Genomic DNA, 19,248 nt, shown 5'->3' on the forward strand with positions numbered 1-19,248 from the left:
GGGAGGGGAGTATCCAGGTAGCGAACTGTATAAAGACTCAATGCCGGGTAGTTCTCGGTTAGTGTAGGTTCTGATCGCCAGATGAGAAGATGCATCGGTCAGCATCCTTCGCCTTGTTGGCAACGACAGTGGTTCTGTTTCTGCTGTCGTCGTCAGCCAACGCCCTAATAGCACGACAGAAGAGACAAACAACAATCGACCCAGACTGCTACACGTAAGTAAAAGGGAGCTGCTTGCTTCTAGTAATATTATACGGCAGTGTTTAAGACACCACCGAAATATTTTCTTCTTGTAAAAATATAAGAAAACAGGTAAACTTGAGTTGTACAGGTAAAATAGACTTCTGTTTGAATGCAGCTACGTGAAGAATAAATTATAAACATTTAGTTTTTATCTTAAGAGATGAATATTACAATCATATGAAAACTACTAAATTAACTTCAAACATTAAATTTTTTGTATCAGGTATTCATGTGGCAAATGGCTTTGAAGATTTTTTACAAATCAGTTATCGAAAGAATCAAAAACTTCATTGTGTGAAAACAATGAAGCGCGTTATCAAGTAACAATATTACACTCTTGTGACTAATAAAAATAAACTTGAATATCAGCTGCTTCCTCCTGTAACTGCCTTGTTTTTGTCGACAGTCCCGCCGGCAATAGCTGTACTTGGTACACAGTCTGTTTGGAGGCGAGCATCCCTTGCCAAAACACATCAGACGACTATGCCATTGCATATGGCTTGAAGTTCTGTAACCTGTATGTCAGAAACTACAACAAATTCTCTCCTCAGGGCAAGCAGTGGGTCGACGCAGTTCGCAAATGTTTACAGGTAACCTTTGCTCACCTGTATGACGTGTTGACGGTTAAATACGTGACAACTGTGACAGACGAGGCTGTAGTGTAGCATTAGCTCTACATACCCTCTGACCGAGTTAAGGATTTTGCAAGCAATGATTCTTGAAAGTCAGATGCAGCACTGCAATAAGATGTGGGAAAACTTTATTGTATAAATTTACCTTATCCCGACCCGATTGTATCTTGTACTTCTAAGGACCTTTTTTCGCCGACAAATCAGCTTTCACTTGTTTGCATGACTTATTATGTATTATTTTTGTATTTTTGTGTTTGTTAAGCGTGGCGAGCTAGGCTCTGAACGGAGAGCCGCCCTATGAAAGGTCACAGATGATGATGGTGATCATCATCATCATCATCATTATTATAATCATCATGTTGTCATATTGTAAACGCTTCCTCTAATAACATCATTTTGAACTTACTGACCCCACATAGATGAAAGTGAACAAGTAACCGGAAATACAAAAAGATTTACTTACTATCCTTTTATTCGCGCTTTCAAGATTACCAGCAGAATTAAAGAATATTATTAATTTAAGAAGTTTTGCAGCTCATTGCTACCTTCACCAAAAATGTTTCCCGCCGAGGACGATGCTCAGTTTAGTGCCTTGAACTTGAGTTCATTTGCGACAGTTCCTCACTTCATCTCATGATGTTAGCATGGTGTGTTTCAGCTCGCATTGGTTCCCCTCTCATAAATGGTTCGTCATGCGAACAGATCAAGTCAACGGCGTTCGATTCGCACGTGCCGTGCTATCTGTCACCAGGTGATGGAGCTCCGGGGATATGTGACCTTCCATTGACAGACATCCTAGTCATCCAAGGGATCCTCCTCCATGCATGGCCTTCAGAATTTTGGGAATCTTTAAAAGGAGCAGCAGGGGTATTTAAAAAAGCTCAAATTTATATATTTTTAAATGGTTTCCAGATTTCTAAGCATAGATCGAGCGTTTAAAGTGAAGTTTTGCGTTTACGTACATATATTATCAGTCATTTTGTAATTTGTATCGGCCATTCACTGCAAGTCCATCTTTTTTCTCCGTTTGATGGTTCTGCAGTCCATAACTGTTTTGTTGTTCTAAACTGTGGTCATAAAGACATATCTGAATTTGATTGATTACATGCAATCACTATAGCTAGTCACCAATATAAGTTTGGATGGTTCTGTTCTTGCGTTCCAGGTCGCCGGAGGGTGCATTTTGCTACTTTTTTAGCTTCAAACCGTAATTTTAGTAACCAGATGGAGTTACAATGACTCTTCCACGAAAAACCACAATCCCTGATAAAAAGTAAATTCAATAAAACGAAGCTGCTACGATGGTTGTGAGATTTGTTTTTTAAGAGTGAAATGTGAGCGATTATTATTCTAGCTTTTCTTTTCTCACCTGTAGTCTCTTCTATATCTTCTACATCCCACTAAGACAAAGACGGATGGACAGAGGTCTTTCTCTTACCAACCCCATCAACTTTGAACTGATTACCTCAGCCTTCGACAGTCTGATTCTTCGACATCCTTTAAGTCTGAACTTAAGACATCTTTTCAGAAGGACGACTTCACTGTGACTCTTTCCTACCTCGAGCGTGCATGGCGTGTCTGTAGTTTACTTTCTATATGAGTGAGTGTTGTAAAGGTGAGCGTGTCTATGCGTTTCCCATCCGTCAAGCAGGACTGGTACTAGGAGGAACTTGTACAAATTTTATTTCATATTTAACCTGATGATGTGGGTGCACCAGACCCTGTCCAGCTGCTACTGTTGTCGTGAGCTTGATGCGGATGTCTGTCGTGGAGCTGTTGTCGTCTGTAGAGAGGGTGGCGGCCCCCAAGTTACTTAAAAACTGTCTATCTCTTTGTGCTGTACTCTATCTGTAGTGCTTTGAAGTGGCCAATGACCATAACTTTGCTGTCCTCAGGGCTGGTCTCCATTCCATATTGAGTTCAAGTTGTCAGTCTGTTGGTTACAGCTTGCAGCTGGCGTCTGCTATCAGATCGCTGTAGTATAATAATAATAATAATAATAATAATAATAATAATAATAATTAATAATATGTTGAATTTCTATAGCGCTTTTTCTCATCATTAAAGGCGGGATCATATCGCATACTAAGAAGAAAAGAAAAGAAAAACACAAACATAATAAAAAGTAAACAAACGTAATACGAAATTAAAAAAGGTGTAGAATCACTGTCGATGTGTTTCGGTGCCCTCTGAGAACGTAACATCAGCTCCATTACTGTTTTTATTCAGATGTTCCTTTTGTGGAACACATCCCAGGTACATTTCAACCTTGAAATGTTCAGGAGAATAGGATGTAGGCTGCAAGTCAGGTTTATACCGATGGAAATGATGGTAGTGGAGGGTTTCACGAATATAAGAAAGAACAGGTGATAGACGTACCCTTGACGAGCGCCGACTGTCGTGTGAAAGTCAGCTCCCATTTAGTCATCAACATTACTGAGCTCGTTGAAATATATAGCTATAGAATGCATTGTATACATATAGAATGGAATTGTATAAATATAGAATACATTATATACGTATAGAATGAATTGTATAGCTATAGAATGAATTCTACAAGTATAAAATGCACATATAGCTATAGATAGGAAAATTCTCCTTGGCGCCCCATAAATGCACCTCCCCTGGCCACTATAAGCATGAAAACAGAAGGAAAGGGACATAGGGGCTACTACATACTGAGGGGGGTACAGATCGCAGGTCTTGAAGGCACGGCTGTCGTGAACTGAACCTATGTTACCAGTGTGGACATTTAAAAATTTTAAGCTGCTGCCACAGACAACTTTTATGATAAAACTTAATGATGCGGATGGAAACATCACATATCATGGTACGAAAACATAATTATAAAAATATAGAGTATAGATGTCAATTTCAATTTCAATTCTAACCTGAAGATGCATAACAAGAAAGCCCTTTCTGCAGGATTGTTGAAAGAATGCCGAGTTCTTGTTCCGCGTTAATGTTTGAAAAACGCATCCGTGTTTGTGACAAGCATCTGGACGAAAGCAAAGAGAAATTTCACTTTAAAAAAAAAAGAAATTAGGAATAAAGCAAAAAAGGAGACAAGTTTTTCCCAATTACAAGGAAGAAGGATATGGAGGAAGAAAAGCGAATTAAAAAGGCGCAGATGATGAATTTGAAGAAGCGATGTTGACAAGACATCCTCTGTATTTGGTCACAGAATTCATGAAAATTTAATGTCACTTTCCTGTCCGTTTGCTTGAGGACACCTGCATCCTGCTTGTCCTACAGGTTGATGAACAATATGACCTTATATTATCGTTTCCTATATAGTCTTTGGACTTTTGGTCGTGACATGTTCTCGGTCATCGCCTCGAAGTCTCAGCAGCAGGCTGACTGAGGTCACGCTCTCAAACGCCTCAGGAAGGGAGGGATCGGGCTGGTCGCTCGTGTGGTCGGAGAATAGGCTTTTCGACAAGTCTTCATTGCTGGTAAACCATTGGGTGCTGTCACTGGCAACGCCGAAGCCTTCCATCCTCCCCACGAAAGATATAAATCAATGGCAGCAAATAAAAACATATTTATCTTTGCAAATCCGATGTCCTTTGTGTTTTAGGGGAGCGAATTTCTTGTCAGCAAGGCATCTAGGAATATTATAGTGAGAGGAAAACCGAGTTGCATTACGATATTATTCTACAAATATAGGGTGGAGTGACTTGCTCTGAAGAAAGATTTTTTTTTGGAAAATGCCAAAAGATGCTTGGCTCAAGCTGTTTGTAGTTTTTGGAAAATCATAATGTCGGGAGATTTTGGTCCGGCAAGGAGAGTTGCGGGGAAGGTGAAGAACTTGTGGGTCAGAGGTATGGCGTGTGTTGGTTTCCTGACCGGATTGTTTAACTGAAGAGGGAACTAGAAAAAATTAATTCCGAAAGTTGAGTTGACCGATAGAAAAAGATGGTCGTGGACGTCTTGCAAATGTCCTGTCCGGGGTGTGAGTTTCTGTTTTGTGCACTGACATTGTTAGGTATTATACAGTATTTAGTAATGTAATGTGCTGGCTCTAAAGATGTTACAGTGCACAACAAGCAGACATTTACCATAAAGCTGCACTTGAAAACAACACTTTTTGTTTCTTTCAACATATTCACAACCGTATCTAAAAGCTCTATCCTTTTTTTTTTTTTTTTTTTTTTTTTTGCCGTGAGATTAGGGTTTGGATAGAGGCAAGAGAGCTGGTAGGTCATTAAGAAAAAAAAACCATATCAACGTAAACAAAGATTGGATACTGGAGGAGTCTAAAAAATATTTTCAAAGATAACTGCTTTAGTGTGGTCCGACTTCAAAACCTAGAAGGGAAGTCATTTCGTTGTCACGTGTCTGAAACACAGTTTTGAAGATTTTTGGATAGAGGGAGAAAGATGTTTGGCGACTCGGAATAATATACATGGCTTTTATTTTATTTCTTGCAGATATGCCACATTCATCTGACACAAGTAATAAGTAAGTGAAGCGGATATGACTCATAAGGTGGAGTTGGGGAGGGGAGTATCCGGGTCGCGAACTGTATAAAGACTCAATGCCGGGTACTTCTCGGTTAGTGTAGGTTCTGATCGCCAGATGAAAAATGCATCGGTCAGCATCCTTCGCCTTGTTGGCACGGCTGTGGTTCTGTTTCTGCTGTCGTCGTCAGCCGACGCCAGAGTAAAACGACAGAAGAGACAAGCAACAATCAGCTCAAACTGCTACAGGTAAGTAAAAGGGAGCTGCTTGCTTCTAGTAATATTATACCGGAGTGTTTAAGACAGCCCGAAATATTTTCTTTGTAAAAATGTAAGAAAACAGGTAAACTTGAGTTGTATAGGTGAAATAGGCTTCTATTTGAATGCAACTACGTGAAGAATAAATTATAAATATTCTTATCTAAAGAGATGAATATTACAATCATAAGACAACTACTAAACTTTTTTTAAAAATTAAATTTTGTATCGGGTATTCGTTTGACAAATTGCTTTAAAGATTTTTTGTATTAATAAATTATCGAAAAAAGCAAAAATCTCATTGTGTGAAAAGATTGAAGCGCGTTATCAAGTAAGAATATTACGCTCTTGTGACTAATAAAAATAAATTTTGATATCAGCTGCTTCCTTCTGTAACTGCCTTGTTTTTGTCGACAGTCCCAACGGCGGTGACTGTTACTGGTACAGAGACTGTTTGGAGAAGAGGGTCCCTTGCCAAGGCACACCAGACGACTATGCTATTGCATATGCTGAGAAGTTCTGTAACCTGTATGGCAGTAACTACAACAGATTCTCTTCTCAGGGCAAGCAGTGGGTCAACGCAGTTCGCAAATGTTTACAGGTAACCTTTCCTCACCTGTTTGACGTGTTGACGGTTAAATACGTGACAACTGTGACAGATGAGGTTGAAGTGTAGCATTAGCTCTACATACCCTCTGACCGAGTTCAGGATTTTGCAAGCAATGATTCTTGAAAGTCAGATGCAGCACTGCAATAAGATATGGGAAAACTTTATTGTACAAATTGTACCTCATCCGACCGGATTGTATCTTGTACTTCTAAGGACCTTTTTTCGCCGACAAATCAGCTTTCACTTGTTTGCATGACTTATTATGTATTATTTTTGTATTTTTGTGTTTGTTAAGCGTGGCGAGCTAGGCTCCGACTGGGGAGCCGCCCTATGAAAGCTCACAGATGATGATGATTATTATTATACATGTTGTCATATTGTAAACGCTTCCTCTAGTGACGTCATTTCAAACGCACTGACCTTACATAGATGAAAGTGAACGAGTAACCAAGAATACAGAATGACTTTCTACTATCCTTTTATTCACGCTTACAATGGCCTTCAATATTCCCAGCACGGTTAAAGAATATTATTAATTTAAGAAGTTTTGCAGCTCATTGCTACCTTCACCAAAAACGTTTCCCGCCGAGGACGATGCTCAGTTTGGTTCCTTGAACTCGAGTTCATTTCCGACAGTTCCTCACTCCATCTCGTAATACGTTAGTATGGTGTGTTTCAGGTCGCACTGGTTCCCCTTCTCCGCGCAGCTCCGCCATGCCGCCAGATCAAGTCAACAGCGTTCGAGTCTCACGTGCCCTGTTATCTGAGACCAGGTGGTGGAGCTCCGGGGGTGTGTGATCTTCCAACGGCAGACATAGGAGTCATCAGCGGTATCATCAGCAGTGCCTGGGCTTCAGAGTTTTGGGAATCTTTAAAAGGAGCAGCAGGGGTATTAAAAAAAATATATTTTAATAAAAAATGGTTTTCGGGTTTCTAAGCATAGATCGAGCGTTTAAAGTATAGTTATGCGGTTACGCACATATATTATCAGTCATTCGTAATTTGTATCGGTCATTCATTGCAAGTCCTTCATCTTTTTTCTCCGTTTGCTGGTTCTGCAGTCTGTTCGTCCATGATGAAAACAGTTTGAACAGTATGGTCTATATGTTGTAAAGTAATCGGTCTCAAGCGGATGAATGTAGCTTATTTTTTTCTCAGCAAATTATTAGAAAGGCGTCCTGAATGATTAACTTTTTCATCACATATCTCCAGTAATGGCAAATTCAGCAGATTTTCTGTAAATACATCCTCACATCTTTTAAAAAGAATCTCAAGTATTCAACGGCCATAAAGTACCCGAATTTATCTTCCCTCGGAAGTTTAAAAAAATTTAATAACACACTTTGTCGTACGGGTGCGAGTGTTTTTTTAACCAATAGCTAGAAAAACTTTGTTTGGATTTTGATAGTTTAAAATGCTTTACCAAACTTAATTTTACAGAGTTAATCCAGTTAAGTATTATGTATAATGTTGAACCGAACAATAAGATGAAACCGATTATTGGAAACCGTAGTCAAGAAGACCAGAGAAACGTAAGTGTGCATCTTTTATAGAGTAGCGAAAAAGCCACCTCCATAACTGTTTTGTTGTTCTAAACTGTGGTCATATAGACATAACTGAATATGATTGATTACGTGCAATCACTATAGCTAGTGTTCTTGTGTTCCAGGTCGCCAGAGGGTGCATTTCGCAACTTTTTTAGTTTCAAACCGTAATTTTAGTAACCAGAGGGAGTTACAATGACTCTTCCACGAAAAACCACAATCCCTGATAAAAAGTAAATTCAATAAAACGAAGCTGCTACGATGGTTGTGAGATTTGTTTTTTAAGGATGAAATGTCAGCGATTATTATTCTAGCTTTTCTTTTCTCACCTGTAAATAGTCTCTTCTATATCTTCTGTATCCCACTAAGACAAAGACGGATGGACAGAGGTCTTTCTCTTACCAAGCCCAATCAACTTTGAACTGATTACCTCAGCCTTCGACAGTTTGATTCTTTGACATCCTTTAAGTCTGAACTTAAGACACATCTTTTCAGAAGGACGACTTCACTGTGACTCATTCTTACCCCGAGCGTGCATGGCGTGTCTGTAGTTTACTTTCTAAATGAGTGAGTGTTGTAAACCCCTGTGTGACCCGGGGTATGTGTGTGTTGTGAAAGTGAGCGTGTACATGCGTTTGCCATCCGTAAAGCAGGATTGGTACTACGAGGAACTTGTACAAATTTTATTTCATGTTAAACCTGATGATGTGGGTGCACCAGACCCTGTCCAGCTGCTACTGTTGTCGCGAGCTTGATGCGGATGTCTGTCGTGGAGCTGTTGTCGTCTGTAGAGAAGGTCGCGGCCCCCAAGTTACTTAAAAACTGTTTATCTCTTTGTGCTGTACTCTATCTGTAGTGCTTTGTAGCTGTCTGTTGGTTACAGCTTGCAATTAGCGTCTGCTATCAGATCGCTGTCGTTTAATAATAATAATATAATAATAATATGATGATGAATTTATATAGCACTTTTCCCCTCCATTAAAGGCAGGATTAAATCGCATACTAAGAAGAAAAAGAAAAGAAAAACACAAACATAATACAAAGTAAACAAACGTAATAAGAAAAACGAAAATAAGAAAAGCGAATCGTATTATTACAATTATTCTATACATAACCACTTGTACTGACTTGCTGTAAAGAAGAAACTTTGGAAAATGCATAAAACAGGAGCTAGGTTAAACAGTTTTTGAAAAATCACAGAGTCGGGAGATTTGGTCTTTGTCCGCGAAGGAGAGCTGTTGGGGAGGGTGAGAACTTATAGGTCAGAGATATTTCCTTTTTTTTTCTTCTTTTTTAAAAAACCAGAAACAAAAAAAGGAATTTAAAAGCGGAGTTTTTGAGAAAAAGATAGTCGTGGACATTTTGCAAATTTCCTGTTTCCTGAACTGACATACTGTTAAGATATTATATATATAAAACATAAAAGATAGTATACACTCATTAATAATGTAATATGCGGGCTTAGCAGATGGTCCACAGCACAGTAGATAAACATTTACCTACCATATTATGTTAAAACTGCAAGTTCGATTTTTTTCACCTACAATATTTGTTAGTTCTTTGAGCGTATTCACAACCGTAGCTAAAAGCTGTTTTGCCGTGGGATTAGTGTTTGGACAGAAGCGAGAGTACAGGTGGGTCCTAAAACAACAATCTAAAAACCCATAATACCTACGTAAGCTAGGGTTCGACACTGGAGGATTCTCAAAATATTTTCAAAGATAACTGTGTTAGTGTAGTCCGACATCGAAACCTAGAAGAACAATCACATCGGTGTCACGTGTCTGAAACAGTTTTGTAGATTTTAAAGCTCCGGAAAATCTGGAAGAGTTAACTTGTATTTATTTACACCATCTGTTGCAGATGCTCCACACTCATTTGAGACAGGTGATATGTAAGGGACATAACAAGGGGGATAGAAGAGGGAAGGGGGGCATTCGGGTTGCGAACTGTATAAAGACTCAATGCTGGGTAGTTCTCGATTAGTGAAGGTTCTGATTGCTAAATAAGCAAATGCATCGGTCAGCATCCTTCGCCTTGTTGGTAACGGCTGTGGTTCTGTTTCTGCTCTCGTCGTCAGCAAACGCCCGAGTAACACGACAGAAGAGACAAACAACAATCAGTTCAAGCTGCTACAGGTAAATAAAAGGGAGCTGCTTGCTTCTAATAATATTATACCGGAGTGTTTAAGACACCACCGAAATATTTTCTTCTTGTAAAAATATAAGAAAACAGGTAAACTTGAGTTGTACAGGTGAAATAGACTTCTGTTTGAATGCAACTACATGAAGAATAAATTATAAATATTTTCATCTAAAGAGATGAATATTACAATCATATGACAACTACTAAATTATTTTTAAACATTACATTATTTGCGTTATCAAGTAAGAATATTACGCTCTTGTGACTAATAAAAATAAATTTTGATATCAGCTGCTTCCTCCTGTAACTGCCTTGTTTTTGTCGACAGTCCCACCGGCAGAGACTGTTACTGGTACAGAAACTGTTTGGAGAAGAGGGTCCCTTGCCAAGGCACATCAGACGACTATGCTATTGCATATGCTGAGAAGTTCTGTAACGTGTTTGGTAGTAACTACAACAGATTCTCTTCTCAGGGCAAGCAGTGGGTCGACGCAGTTCGCAAATGTTTACAGGTAACCTTTCCTCACCTGTATGACGTGTTGACGGTTTGACAGACGAGGCTGTAGTGTAGCATTAGCTCTACATACCCTCGGACCAATTTGTGGCTTTTTCAGCTGATGATTCTTGATGATTGTAGATGCTGCAATGAAATGTGGGAATAGTTCGTTTGTAAAACTTTACCTCATCCCGACGTGACACGGTGCTGACCAGATGAGCAGTTTGTCTACAGGTAGTTGCATCTTTTACTTCTAAGGACCTTATTGCACCGACAAAGAAAAGCAAACGACGAATCAGCTTTACGCTTTTATTGCTTGATGTATTATGTGTGTTAAGATCTCCTCTTACAACAACAACAACAACAACAACAACAACAACAACAACAGCAACAACAGCAACAGCAACAACAACAACAACAACAACAACAAATGACACTGTGAGGGAGTGCTGTTTTTGATTTATTGATAGCAAGTTCTTGAGGTTTTTGATATAAAAAAAAGGAGAATGCTAAATAAAATAAGCCTACTGTCATTTTTATAGGTTCGGACACCGAAGACGGACTCTTAGCCTTGTTTGATTATCTTCCTTCCATGACGCCATCTTAACTCGAACATTTCACTATGAAATTCAACCTGATTCTGGAGTTGAAATTTTTTTTTCAGAACGTTTCACCTCAACTATCTATCGCTTAACGCAATATTGTATGGAAACATATTAAAAGGTACTCATAGTAAAAAAACACTTTAAAATATGTATGTAAAACGATTATTTTTCATCCACTTCTTCCTAACATTGTGTTGTCTACCAGTCTCTTCTCCCTGATCCCATAACGATTTGAAGTCGTTACTATTACTATTCCCCTCCATCAGCGTCAAACGATCATGTTTGAATAGTTTCTCTCTGTCTTTGACTATTCACATCCCAGCAGTCTCTTGATTATGTAATGATTATGTAATGTACACTTGATCTGTTGATCTGTGTTGGCCACCGACCAACCATTGAATTTATGACCTTGAGGTGTGAGCTGTAACTGGTCACAATTTCTAAAGATGTATTCCATCGGAGCAGCGATGACTTCCAATCAATGAATTACCTTCACATCGTCTTTTCTACCTGACGTCGTAAGGGTTTCTCTAGTCAAGTAGCCATCACTACTATGGACTACTAACCTTTTCTGTGTTCGCCATGGAAGAAACAACATCTTTACGATCTGTACTACATCAACATCTTGGGCTACAAAGAAGATTTTATTCAGCAGAGCAACGACAAAGTCTTCCGTTAGCTGCAATGACAGAGCTGCAGAATTTTCTTCTTTACTTTTGTATTTTTGTTTTTCTTAAGCGTGGTGAGCCAGGCTTTGACCGGGGAGTCGCCCTATGAAAGCTCACAGATGATGATGATGATGATGATTTTTTTTTTTTTTTTCATGTAGTCATATTGTAAACGCTTCCTCTAGTAACGTCATTTTGAACCCACTGACCCTACATAGATGAGAGTGAACGAGTAACCAAGAATACAGAATGACTTACTACTGTCCTTTTATTCACGCTTACAATGGCCTTCAAGATTCCAACCACGATTAAAAAATACTATTAATTAAGAAGTTTCGTTAGCTTCACCAAAAACGTTTTCCACCGAGGACGATGCTCAGTTTAGTGCATTGAAGCTGAGTTCATTTCCGACAGTTCCTCACTCCATCTCGTAATATGTTAGCATGGTGTGTTTCAGGTCGCACTGGTTCCCCTTCTCCGCGCAGCTCCGCCATGCCGCCAGATCAAGTCAACAGCGTTCAACTCTCACTTCCCCTGTTATATGACACCAGGTGGTGGAGCTCTGGGGGTGTGTGATCTTCCAGTTTCAGACATCCTAGTCATCCAAGATATCATCAGCAGTGCCTGGGTTTCAGAGTCTCGGGAATCTTTAAAAGGAGCAGCGCTGGTATTTAAAAAAAAAGCTCAAATTTATATATTTTTTAAATGGTTTACGGATTTCTAAGCATAGATCGAGCGTTTAAAATGTAGTTTTGCGTTTACGAACATATATTATCAGTCATTATGTAATTTGTATCGGTCATTCACTGCAAGTCCTTCATCTTTTTTCTCCGTTTGCTGGTTCTGCAGTCTGTCCGTCCATGATGAAAACAGTTTGAACAGTATGGTCTATACTCTATATGTTGTAAAGTAATCGGTCTCAAGAGGATGAATGTAGCTTATTTTTTCTCAGCAAATTATTAGAAAGGCGTCCATACCAGAACATTTACTACTTAGAGAATCCGTTTTACTGAGCTCAGGTACGCGGTATTCTATGCTTGCATGCAGAAGTAACAGGCACTTGAGATCATTTGTACCATCTGCAGTCCAGCTGCTCAGTTGAAGTGTGTGTGTGTCTTTAGAATAACCAAGAGGTAAAACTGCGTGCTTTTAAGTTTTCTATGATGTACCGCTTGCCTTATCCTTATCTTGTAACTAGCACTTATTCTGTCTTTATTTTTATAACTGAACACACTTCCCGAGTATAATTGCCCTGAATGATTAACTTTTTCATCACATGTCTACAGTCGTGGCAAATTCAGCAGATTTTCTGTAAATACATCCTCACATCTTTTAAAAAAATCTCAAGTATTCAACGGCCATAAAGTACCCGAATTTATCTTCCCTCGGAAGTTTAAAAAAATTGAACAACACACTTTGTCGTACGGGTGCGAGTGTTTTCTTAACCAATAGCGAGAAAAGTTTTGTTTGGATTTTGATAGTTTACAATGTTTACCAAACTGAATTTACAAAGTTAATCGAGTTAATTCAGCAGCAGCAATAGTGACAACAACAAGCAGAATAACAGAAAGTATTATGCATAATGTTGAACCCAAATATAAAATTAAACCGATTATTGGAAACCGTAGTCAAGTAGACCAGAGAAACGTAAGTGTGCATCTTTTATAGAGTAGCGAAAAAGCCACCTCCATAACTGTTTTGTTGTTCTAAACTGTGGTCATATAGACATAACTGAATATGATTGATTACATGCAATCACTATAGCTAGTCAGCAATATAAGATTGGATGGTTCTGTTCTTGTGTTCTAGGTCACCGGAGGGTGCACTTTTCACCATTTTCCCACCTGGGTGAAATAGTAGTCACCAGAGGGAGTTATAACGACTCTTCCACGAAAAACCACAATCCCTGATAAAAAGTAAATTCAATAAAACGAAGCTGCTACGATGGTTGTGAGATTTGGCTTTTAAGAGTGAAATGTGAGCGATTACTATTCTAGCTTTTCTTTTCTCACCTGTAAATAGTCTCTTTTCTATCTTCTATATCCCACTAGCTAAGACAAAGACGGATGGACAGAGGTCTTTCTCTTACCGAGCCCATCAACTTTGAACTGATTACCTCAGCCTTCGACAGTCTGATTCTTTGACATCCTTTAAGTCTGAACTTAAGACACATCTTTACAGAAGACGACTTCACTGTGACTCATTCTTACCCCGAGCGTGCATGGCGTGTCTGTAGTTTACTTTGTATATGAGTGAACTAGTGTTGTAAAGCAGGATTGGTACCACGAGAAACTTGTACAAATTTTATTTCATACTAAACCTGATGATGTGGGTGCACCAGACCCTGTACAGCTGCTACTGTTGTCGCGAGCTTGATGCGGATGTCTGTCGTGGAGCTGTTGTCGTCTGTAGAGAGGGTCGCGGCCCACAAGTTACTTAAAAACTGTTTATCTCTTCGGGCTGTACTCTATCTGTAGTGCTTTGTAGTGGCCAATACCATAACTTTGCTCTCCTCAGGGCTGGTCTCCATTCCATATTGAGTTCAAGTTGTGTCTGTTGGTTACAGCTTGCAGTTAGCGTCTGCTATCAGATCGCTGTCGTTTAATAATAATATGTTGAATTTATATAGCGCTTTTTCCCCACCATTAAAGGCAGGATTAAATCGCATACTAAGAAGAAAAAAGAAAAAAAAAACCACAAACATAATACAAAGTAAACAAACGTAATAAGAAAAACGAAAATAAGAAAAGCGAATCGTATTATTACAATTATTCTATACATAACCACTTGTACTGACTTGCTGTAAAGAAGAAACTTTTGGAAAATGCATAAAACAGGAGCTAGGTTAAACAGTTTTTGAAAAATCACAGAGTCGGGAGATTTGGTCTTTGTCCGCGAAGGAGAGCTGTTGGGGAGGATGTGAACTTATAGGTCAGAGATATTTCGTTTTATTCTTTTTTTTTTCATAAACCAGAAACAGAAAAAAGGAATTTAAAAGAGGAGTTTTTGAGAAAAAGATAGTCTCGGACATTTTGCAAATTTCCTGTTTCCTGAACTGACATACTGTTAAGATATTATATATATAACATAAAAGATAGTATACATTCATTAATAATGTAATATGCGGGCCTAGCAGATGGTCCATAGCACAGTAGATAAACATTTACCTTCCATATTATGTTAAAACTGCAAGTTCGATTTTTTTTCAGCTACAATATTTGTTAGTTTTTTGAGCGTATTCACAACCGTAGCTAAAAGCTGTTTTCCTTTTTTGCCGTGGGATTAGGGTTTGGACAGAAGCGAGAGTACAGGGGGTCCTAAAACAACAATCTAAAAACCCATAATACCCACACAAGCAAAGGTTCGACACTGGAGGATTCTCAAAATATTTTCAAAGATAACTGTGTTAGTGTAGTCCGACATCGAAACATAGAAGGACAATCACATCGGTGTCACGTGTCTGAAACAGTTTTGTAGATTTTGAAGCTCCGGAAAATCTGGAAGAGTTAACTTGTATTTATTTACACCATCTGTTGCAGATGTTCCACACTCATTTGAGACAGGTGATATGTAAGGGACATAAAAAGGGGGATAGAAGAGGGGAGGGAAGCATTCGGGTCACAGACTGTTAAAGACTCAATGCCGGGTAGTTCTCGGTTAGTGTAGGTTCGGATCGCCAGATGAGAAGATGCATCGGTCAGCATCCTGCGCCTTGTTGGTAACGGCTTTGGTTCTGTTTCTGCTGTCGTCGTCAGCCGACGCCCGAGTAACACGACAGAAGAGACAAACAACAATCAGTTCAAGCTGCTACAGGTAAATAAAAGGGAGCTGCTTGCTTCTAGTAATATTATACCGGAGTGTTTAAGACACCACCGAAATATTTTCTTCTTATAAAAATATAAGAAAACGGGTAAACTTGAGTTGTAATGATGTTTGAATGCAACTACGTGAAGAATTATAAACATTTTTAGTTTTATCTAAAGAGATGAATATTACAATCATGTGAGAACTACTATATTATTTTTTAAAATTAAATTACTTGTATCAGGTATTCATGTGGCAAACGGCTTTAAAGATTTTTGTAAAAACCAATTATCGAAAGAATATCAAAAACCTCATTGTGTGAAAACAATGAAGCGCGTTATCAAGTAAGAATATTACGCTCTTGTGACTAATAAAAATAAACTTGAATATCAGCTGCTTCCTTCTGTAACTGCCTCGTTTTTGTCGACAGTCCCACCGGCGGTGACTGTTACTGGTACAGAGACTGTTTGGAGAAGAGGGTCCCTTGCCAAGGTACATCAGACAACTATGCTATTGCATATGGCGAGAAGTTCTGTAACCTGTATGGCAGTAACTATGGCAAATTCTCTTCTCAGGGCAAGCAATGGGTCGACGCAGTTCGCAAGTGTTTACAGGTAACCTTTCCTCACCTGTATGACGTGTTGACGATTAAATACGTGACAACTGTGACAGATGAGGTTGCAGTGTAGCATTAGCTCTATATACTATCTGATCAGCTTTGTCTTTTTCAGCTGGTGACTCTTGATGATTGTACATGTAGCGCTGCAATGAAATGTGGGAAGAGATTATTTGTAAAATTTTACCTAATTCCGACGTAACTCAAGGTGCTGATAGATGAGGAATTTGTCTACAGGTAGTTTCATCTTTTACGGATCTTCTTGCACCGACCAAAAAACCAAACACGACAAATCAGTTTTTCGTGTATTTCTGTTTGATTTTTTTGTTATTTTGGTGACCTTTGTATGGGCAAGTGTTTTCTCTTTCGTCTTCACTGTGGGGGACTTTGACTTTTATTTTTCATCCACGTCTTCCTAACTTTGAATCGCCTACCGGTTTCTTCTACCTGACCCCATAGCGGTTTTCAAGTCGTCACTACCTTTCATCAACGTCAAACGATCATGTTTGAATAGTTTCTCTCTGTCTTTGACTATAAACTTCCCAGTAGTCTCTTGATTATGTAATGTACACTTGGCCTGAGTATCTGTTGATCTGTGTTGGCCACAGACCAAGCATTTAATTTATTACCTTGAGGTGTGAGCTGTAACTGGTCACAATTTCTACAGATGTATTCCATCGGAGCAGGGAGGTCTTTCAATCAAAGATTTTTCACCTTAAACTCGTCTGTTCTACCTGACTTCGTAAAGGTTTCTCTAGTCAAGTAGCCATCACTACTATGGACTACTGATTGATCTTGCTTGTGTTCCCCATGGAAGAAACAACATCATTACGACCTGTAGATTGTAACTGTACTACATCAACATCTTGGTCTACAAAGATTTTATTCAGCAGAGCAACGACAATATTTAGGGTAGTGTAACCCCTTCGCTGTTTGTGAACTGCAAGGGGAAATAACACGTAATGGAGAGTGAGTGAGAATGTCAGCAGGCAAAGGGAGATCACTCTAGCAAAGAAATAGAAGAAGCAGACGGCTTTGAGGGACAAAATGGCGGAAGGACGTTAATTGTGCGTGCGCTAAGAGGAGAAGTGTTTAAGAAGTAATTCCTTGCCTAGTCAAGGGTTTTTTCGTGTACGGGCAAATTGTGTTGAAGCCTTTTTGGAGGAGGATTAGATCTTGACGATTCCTCGATCGCCTTCGGTGAAACACCCAGCAGTGTGTGGGCTCGGTGCTCCGTTGGCTCCGTGTCGTCATCTTGGAGTACCGCTACTGTGACAGTAGGAACCGCCTCCCCGACACGGCAATTGTGTACGGCCTTGGAGTGTCATCTGTCGCTGAGCTACACTGAGTTTGCTAACCCCTTGTGAAAAGAAAATCCGCCTCAAGTAGATTACCAGTGTGATTTGTGTTATTCGTATTCTGACTGCAGATGCAAAGGGCGACCACCCTACGCACTGTGAGTATGGTTACAGACGACTGATATGTTGAAGAGGTAATGAGAACTGATACACCGCGGACTAGAACATTGGAAACTGTTTTAAGTTATAAACTGAGAGAGTGATATACCTATATAATTAAAAGTAGAGACTATGGCATTACTAGATGTCTGCTTATCATAGATGGTTTTGACCATCTTCTCTAAAGAACTGAGACATTGTCGTATAAATAGATCTATCTGTATTCTATGTCGTAAAATCCTGATTAACGTGATATTAACATGATGTGGACAGCCTCAGGCAATCGTTGTTTTATGTGTTGAAAGAACTCGTAGGACTCGTGTGTGTGTTGCTCGTGTCAGAGCCGGCGTACGTGACAATTATTATTATACATGTTGTCATATTGTAAACGCTTCCTCTAGTAACGTCATTTCAAACTCACTGACCCTACATAGATGAGAGTGAAAGAGTAACCGAGAATACAGAATGACTTACTACTGTCCTTTTATTCACGCTTACAAAGGCGATTCTAGATTCCCAGCACGATTAAAGAATATTAATTTTTTCATCGAAAGTTTTTTAGCCCATTGTTCGCTATAAAAACGTTTCGCGCCGCCATCAAACTAAGTTTTTGTAGCAAAGTTTTCGCGAGGACGATGCTCAGTTTAGTGCTTTGAACTCGAGTTCATTTCATTTCACTTCATCTCGTAATATGTTAGCATGGTCTGTTTCAGGTCAAACTGGTTCCCATTCTCCGCGCAGCATCGCCATGCAACGAGATAAAGTCAACGGCGTTCGATTCGCACGTGCCCTGTTATCTGACACCAGATGGTGGGGCTCCGGGACTTTGCGATCTTCAATTGGCAGACATTGGAGTCATCAAAGATATTGTCATCCGTGCCATGGGCTCAGCGTTTTGGGACTCTTTAAAAGGAGAACTAAGGGTACAAGTTCTAATTTAAATATTTTTAAAATGGTTTCAAGATTTTTCAGCACAGATCAAGCTTTTAAAGTATAGTTTATGCAGTTAGGTACGTGTTAAGCGAGAGTGGCGCTCACGGGCTTCTTGTCTGGTCGCCTAATGGTAAGGGTAAAAGTATTACTAAAAACAGACTGATGAAGGTTTTCCTATCTCCCGTAGTGATAAATGCAGCAGGGTCTTTGTAAGCACGTCTCGCATTTCTTTAAGAATCTCAAAAGAAAGTTCTCACTTGCCCTAAAATACCGGAGTTTGTCTTCCCTTGTAATTTAAAACAAGAATCATTATTTTATTGGCTGTTTGATTACGTGCAATCGCTATGCCAGTTGGATGGTTCTGTTCTTGTGTTGCAGGTCGCCATTAGCGGAGGGTGCTTTTTCAAATTACTGGCAGCTCTCTCTTAACTTCAACTCGTAAATTTATTTGCCATAGGGATTAGGCACGGAGTTTCTATCATCTTGCAGCAAACCAGTGCCTTTTGCATGCAACCATAATCGGCATCAAACATAATCCAATAAAACAAAACTGCTACAGTTGTTGTGAGATTTGTTTTTTAATGGTGAAATGTAAGCGATTACTACCCTAGCTTTTCTATTCTCACCTGTAAATAGTTTCCAAGTTTCCAAGTTTTCGTATATCCTGCTTCCAAGCAATGTGCGTGCACGCGCACGGAACAATAATTCTTCAGAAACCATGAACTTTACTTACTTCATGTATCAGCTGTGTGTGTGTTTTGGTACAGTGCTTTGA

At 39.3% G+C, this 19,248-nt stretch overlaps 2 protein-coding genes across 5 annotated transcripts; both read left to right on the forward strand.

Annotated features, from left to right (window-relative positions):
* The first annotated feature begins 29 nt into the window (after window positions 1-29).
* On the forward strand, window positions 30-19,025 carry LOC112558512. 4 transcript variants are annotated; one of them, XM_025228992.1, is made up of 4 exons: window positions 30-214; window positions 649-832; window positions 6,885-7,094; window positions 7,875-8,009. In XM_025228992.1, exons 1-4 carry the CDS (start codon window positions 90-92, stop codon window positions 7,905-7,907), a joined length of 552 nt encoding a protein of 183 aa, XP_025084777.1. In that variant the 5' UTR covers window positions 30-89; the 3' UTR covers window positions 7,908-8,009. The 4 variants fall into 4 exon arrangements, with proteins under 4 accessions (XP_025084777.1, XP_025084773.1, XP_025084776.1 ...); XM_025228988.1 differs by lacking the exons at window positions 30-214; window positions 649-832; window positions 6,885-7,094; window positions 7,875-8,009 and adding exons at window positions 5,056-5,586; window positions 15,898-16,081; window positions 18,254-18,463; window positions 18,852-19,025; XM_025228991.1 differs by lacking the exons at window positions 30-214; window positions 649-832 and adding exons at window positions 5,431-5,586; window positions 6,013-6,196.
* LOC112558513 lies at window positions 9,683-13,610 on the forward strand. Its single transcript, XM_025228993.1, has 4 exons — window positions 9,683-9,887; window positions 10,223-10,406; window positions 12,121-12,330; window positions 13,473-13,610. The coding sequence occupies exons 1-4, from the start codon at window positions 9,763-9,765 to the stop codon at window positions 13,518-13,520; spliced, it is 567 nt and encodes a 188-aa protein (XP_025084778.1). The 5' UTR covers window positions 9,683-9,762; the 3' UTR covers window positions 13,521-13,610.
* Window positions 19,026-19,248: the final 223 nt, after the last annotated feature.

This window comes from Pomacea canaliculata, linkage group LG3 (assembly GCF_003073045.1).
Source record: "Pomacea canaliculata isolate SZHN2017 linkage group LG3, ASM307304v1, whole genome shotgun sequence".
NCBI lineage: Eukaryota > Metazoa > Mollusca > Gastropoda > Architaenioglossa > Ampullariidae > Pomacea > Pomacea canaliculata.

Coding starts and splice junctions, on each gene's coding strand:
- LOC112558513 (XM_025228993.1), top strand. CDS start 9,763: ATGCATCGGTCAGCATCCTTCGCCTTGTTGGTAACGGCTGTGGTTCTG. Junction 9,888..10,222: donor ATCAGTTCAAGCTGCTACAG/GTAAATAAAAGG, acceptor TTTTGTCGACAG/TCCCACCGGCAGAGACTGTT. Junction 10,407..12,120: donor CAGTTCGCAAATGTTTACAG/GTAACCTTTCCT, acceptor GGTGTGTTTCAG/GTCGCACTGGTTCCCCTTCT.
- LOC112558512 (XM_025228988.1), top strand. CDS start 5,456: ATGAAAAATGCATCGGTCAGCATCCTTCGCCTTGTTGGCACGGCTGTG. Junction 5,587..15,897: donor ATCAGCTCAAACTGCTACAG/GTAAGTAAAAGG, acceptor TTTTGTCGACAG/TCCCACCGGCGGTGACTGTT. Junction 18,464..18,851: donor CTTTAAAAGGAGAACTAAGG/GTACAAGTTCTA, acceptor CTTGTGTTGCAG/GTCGCCATTAGCGGAGGGTG.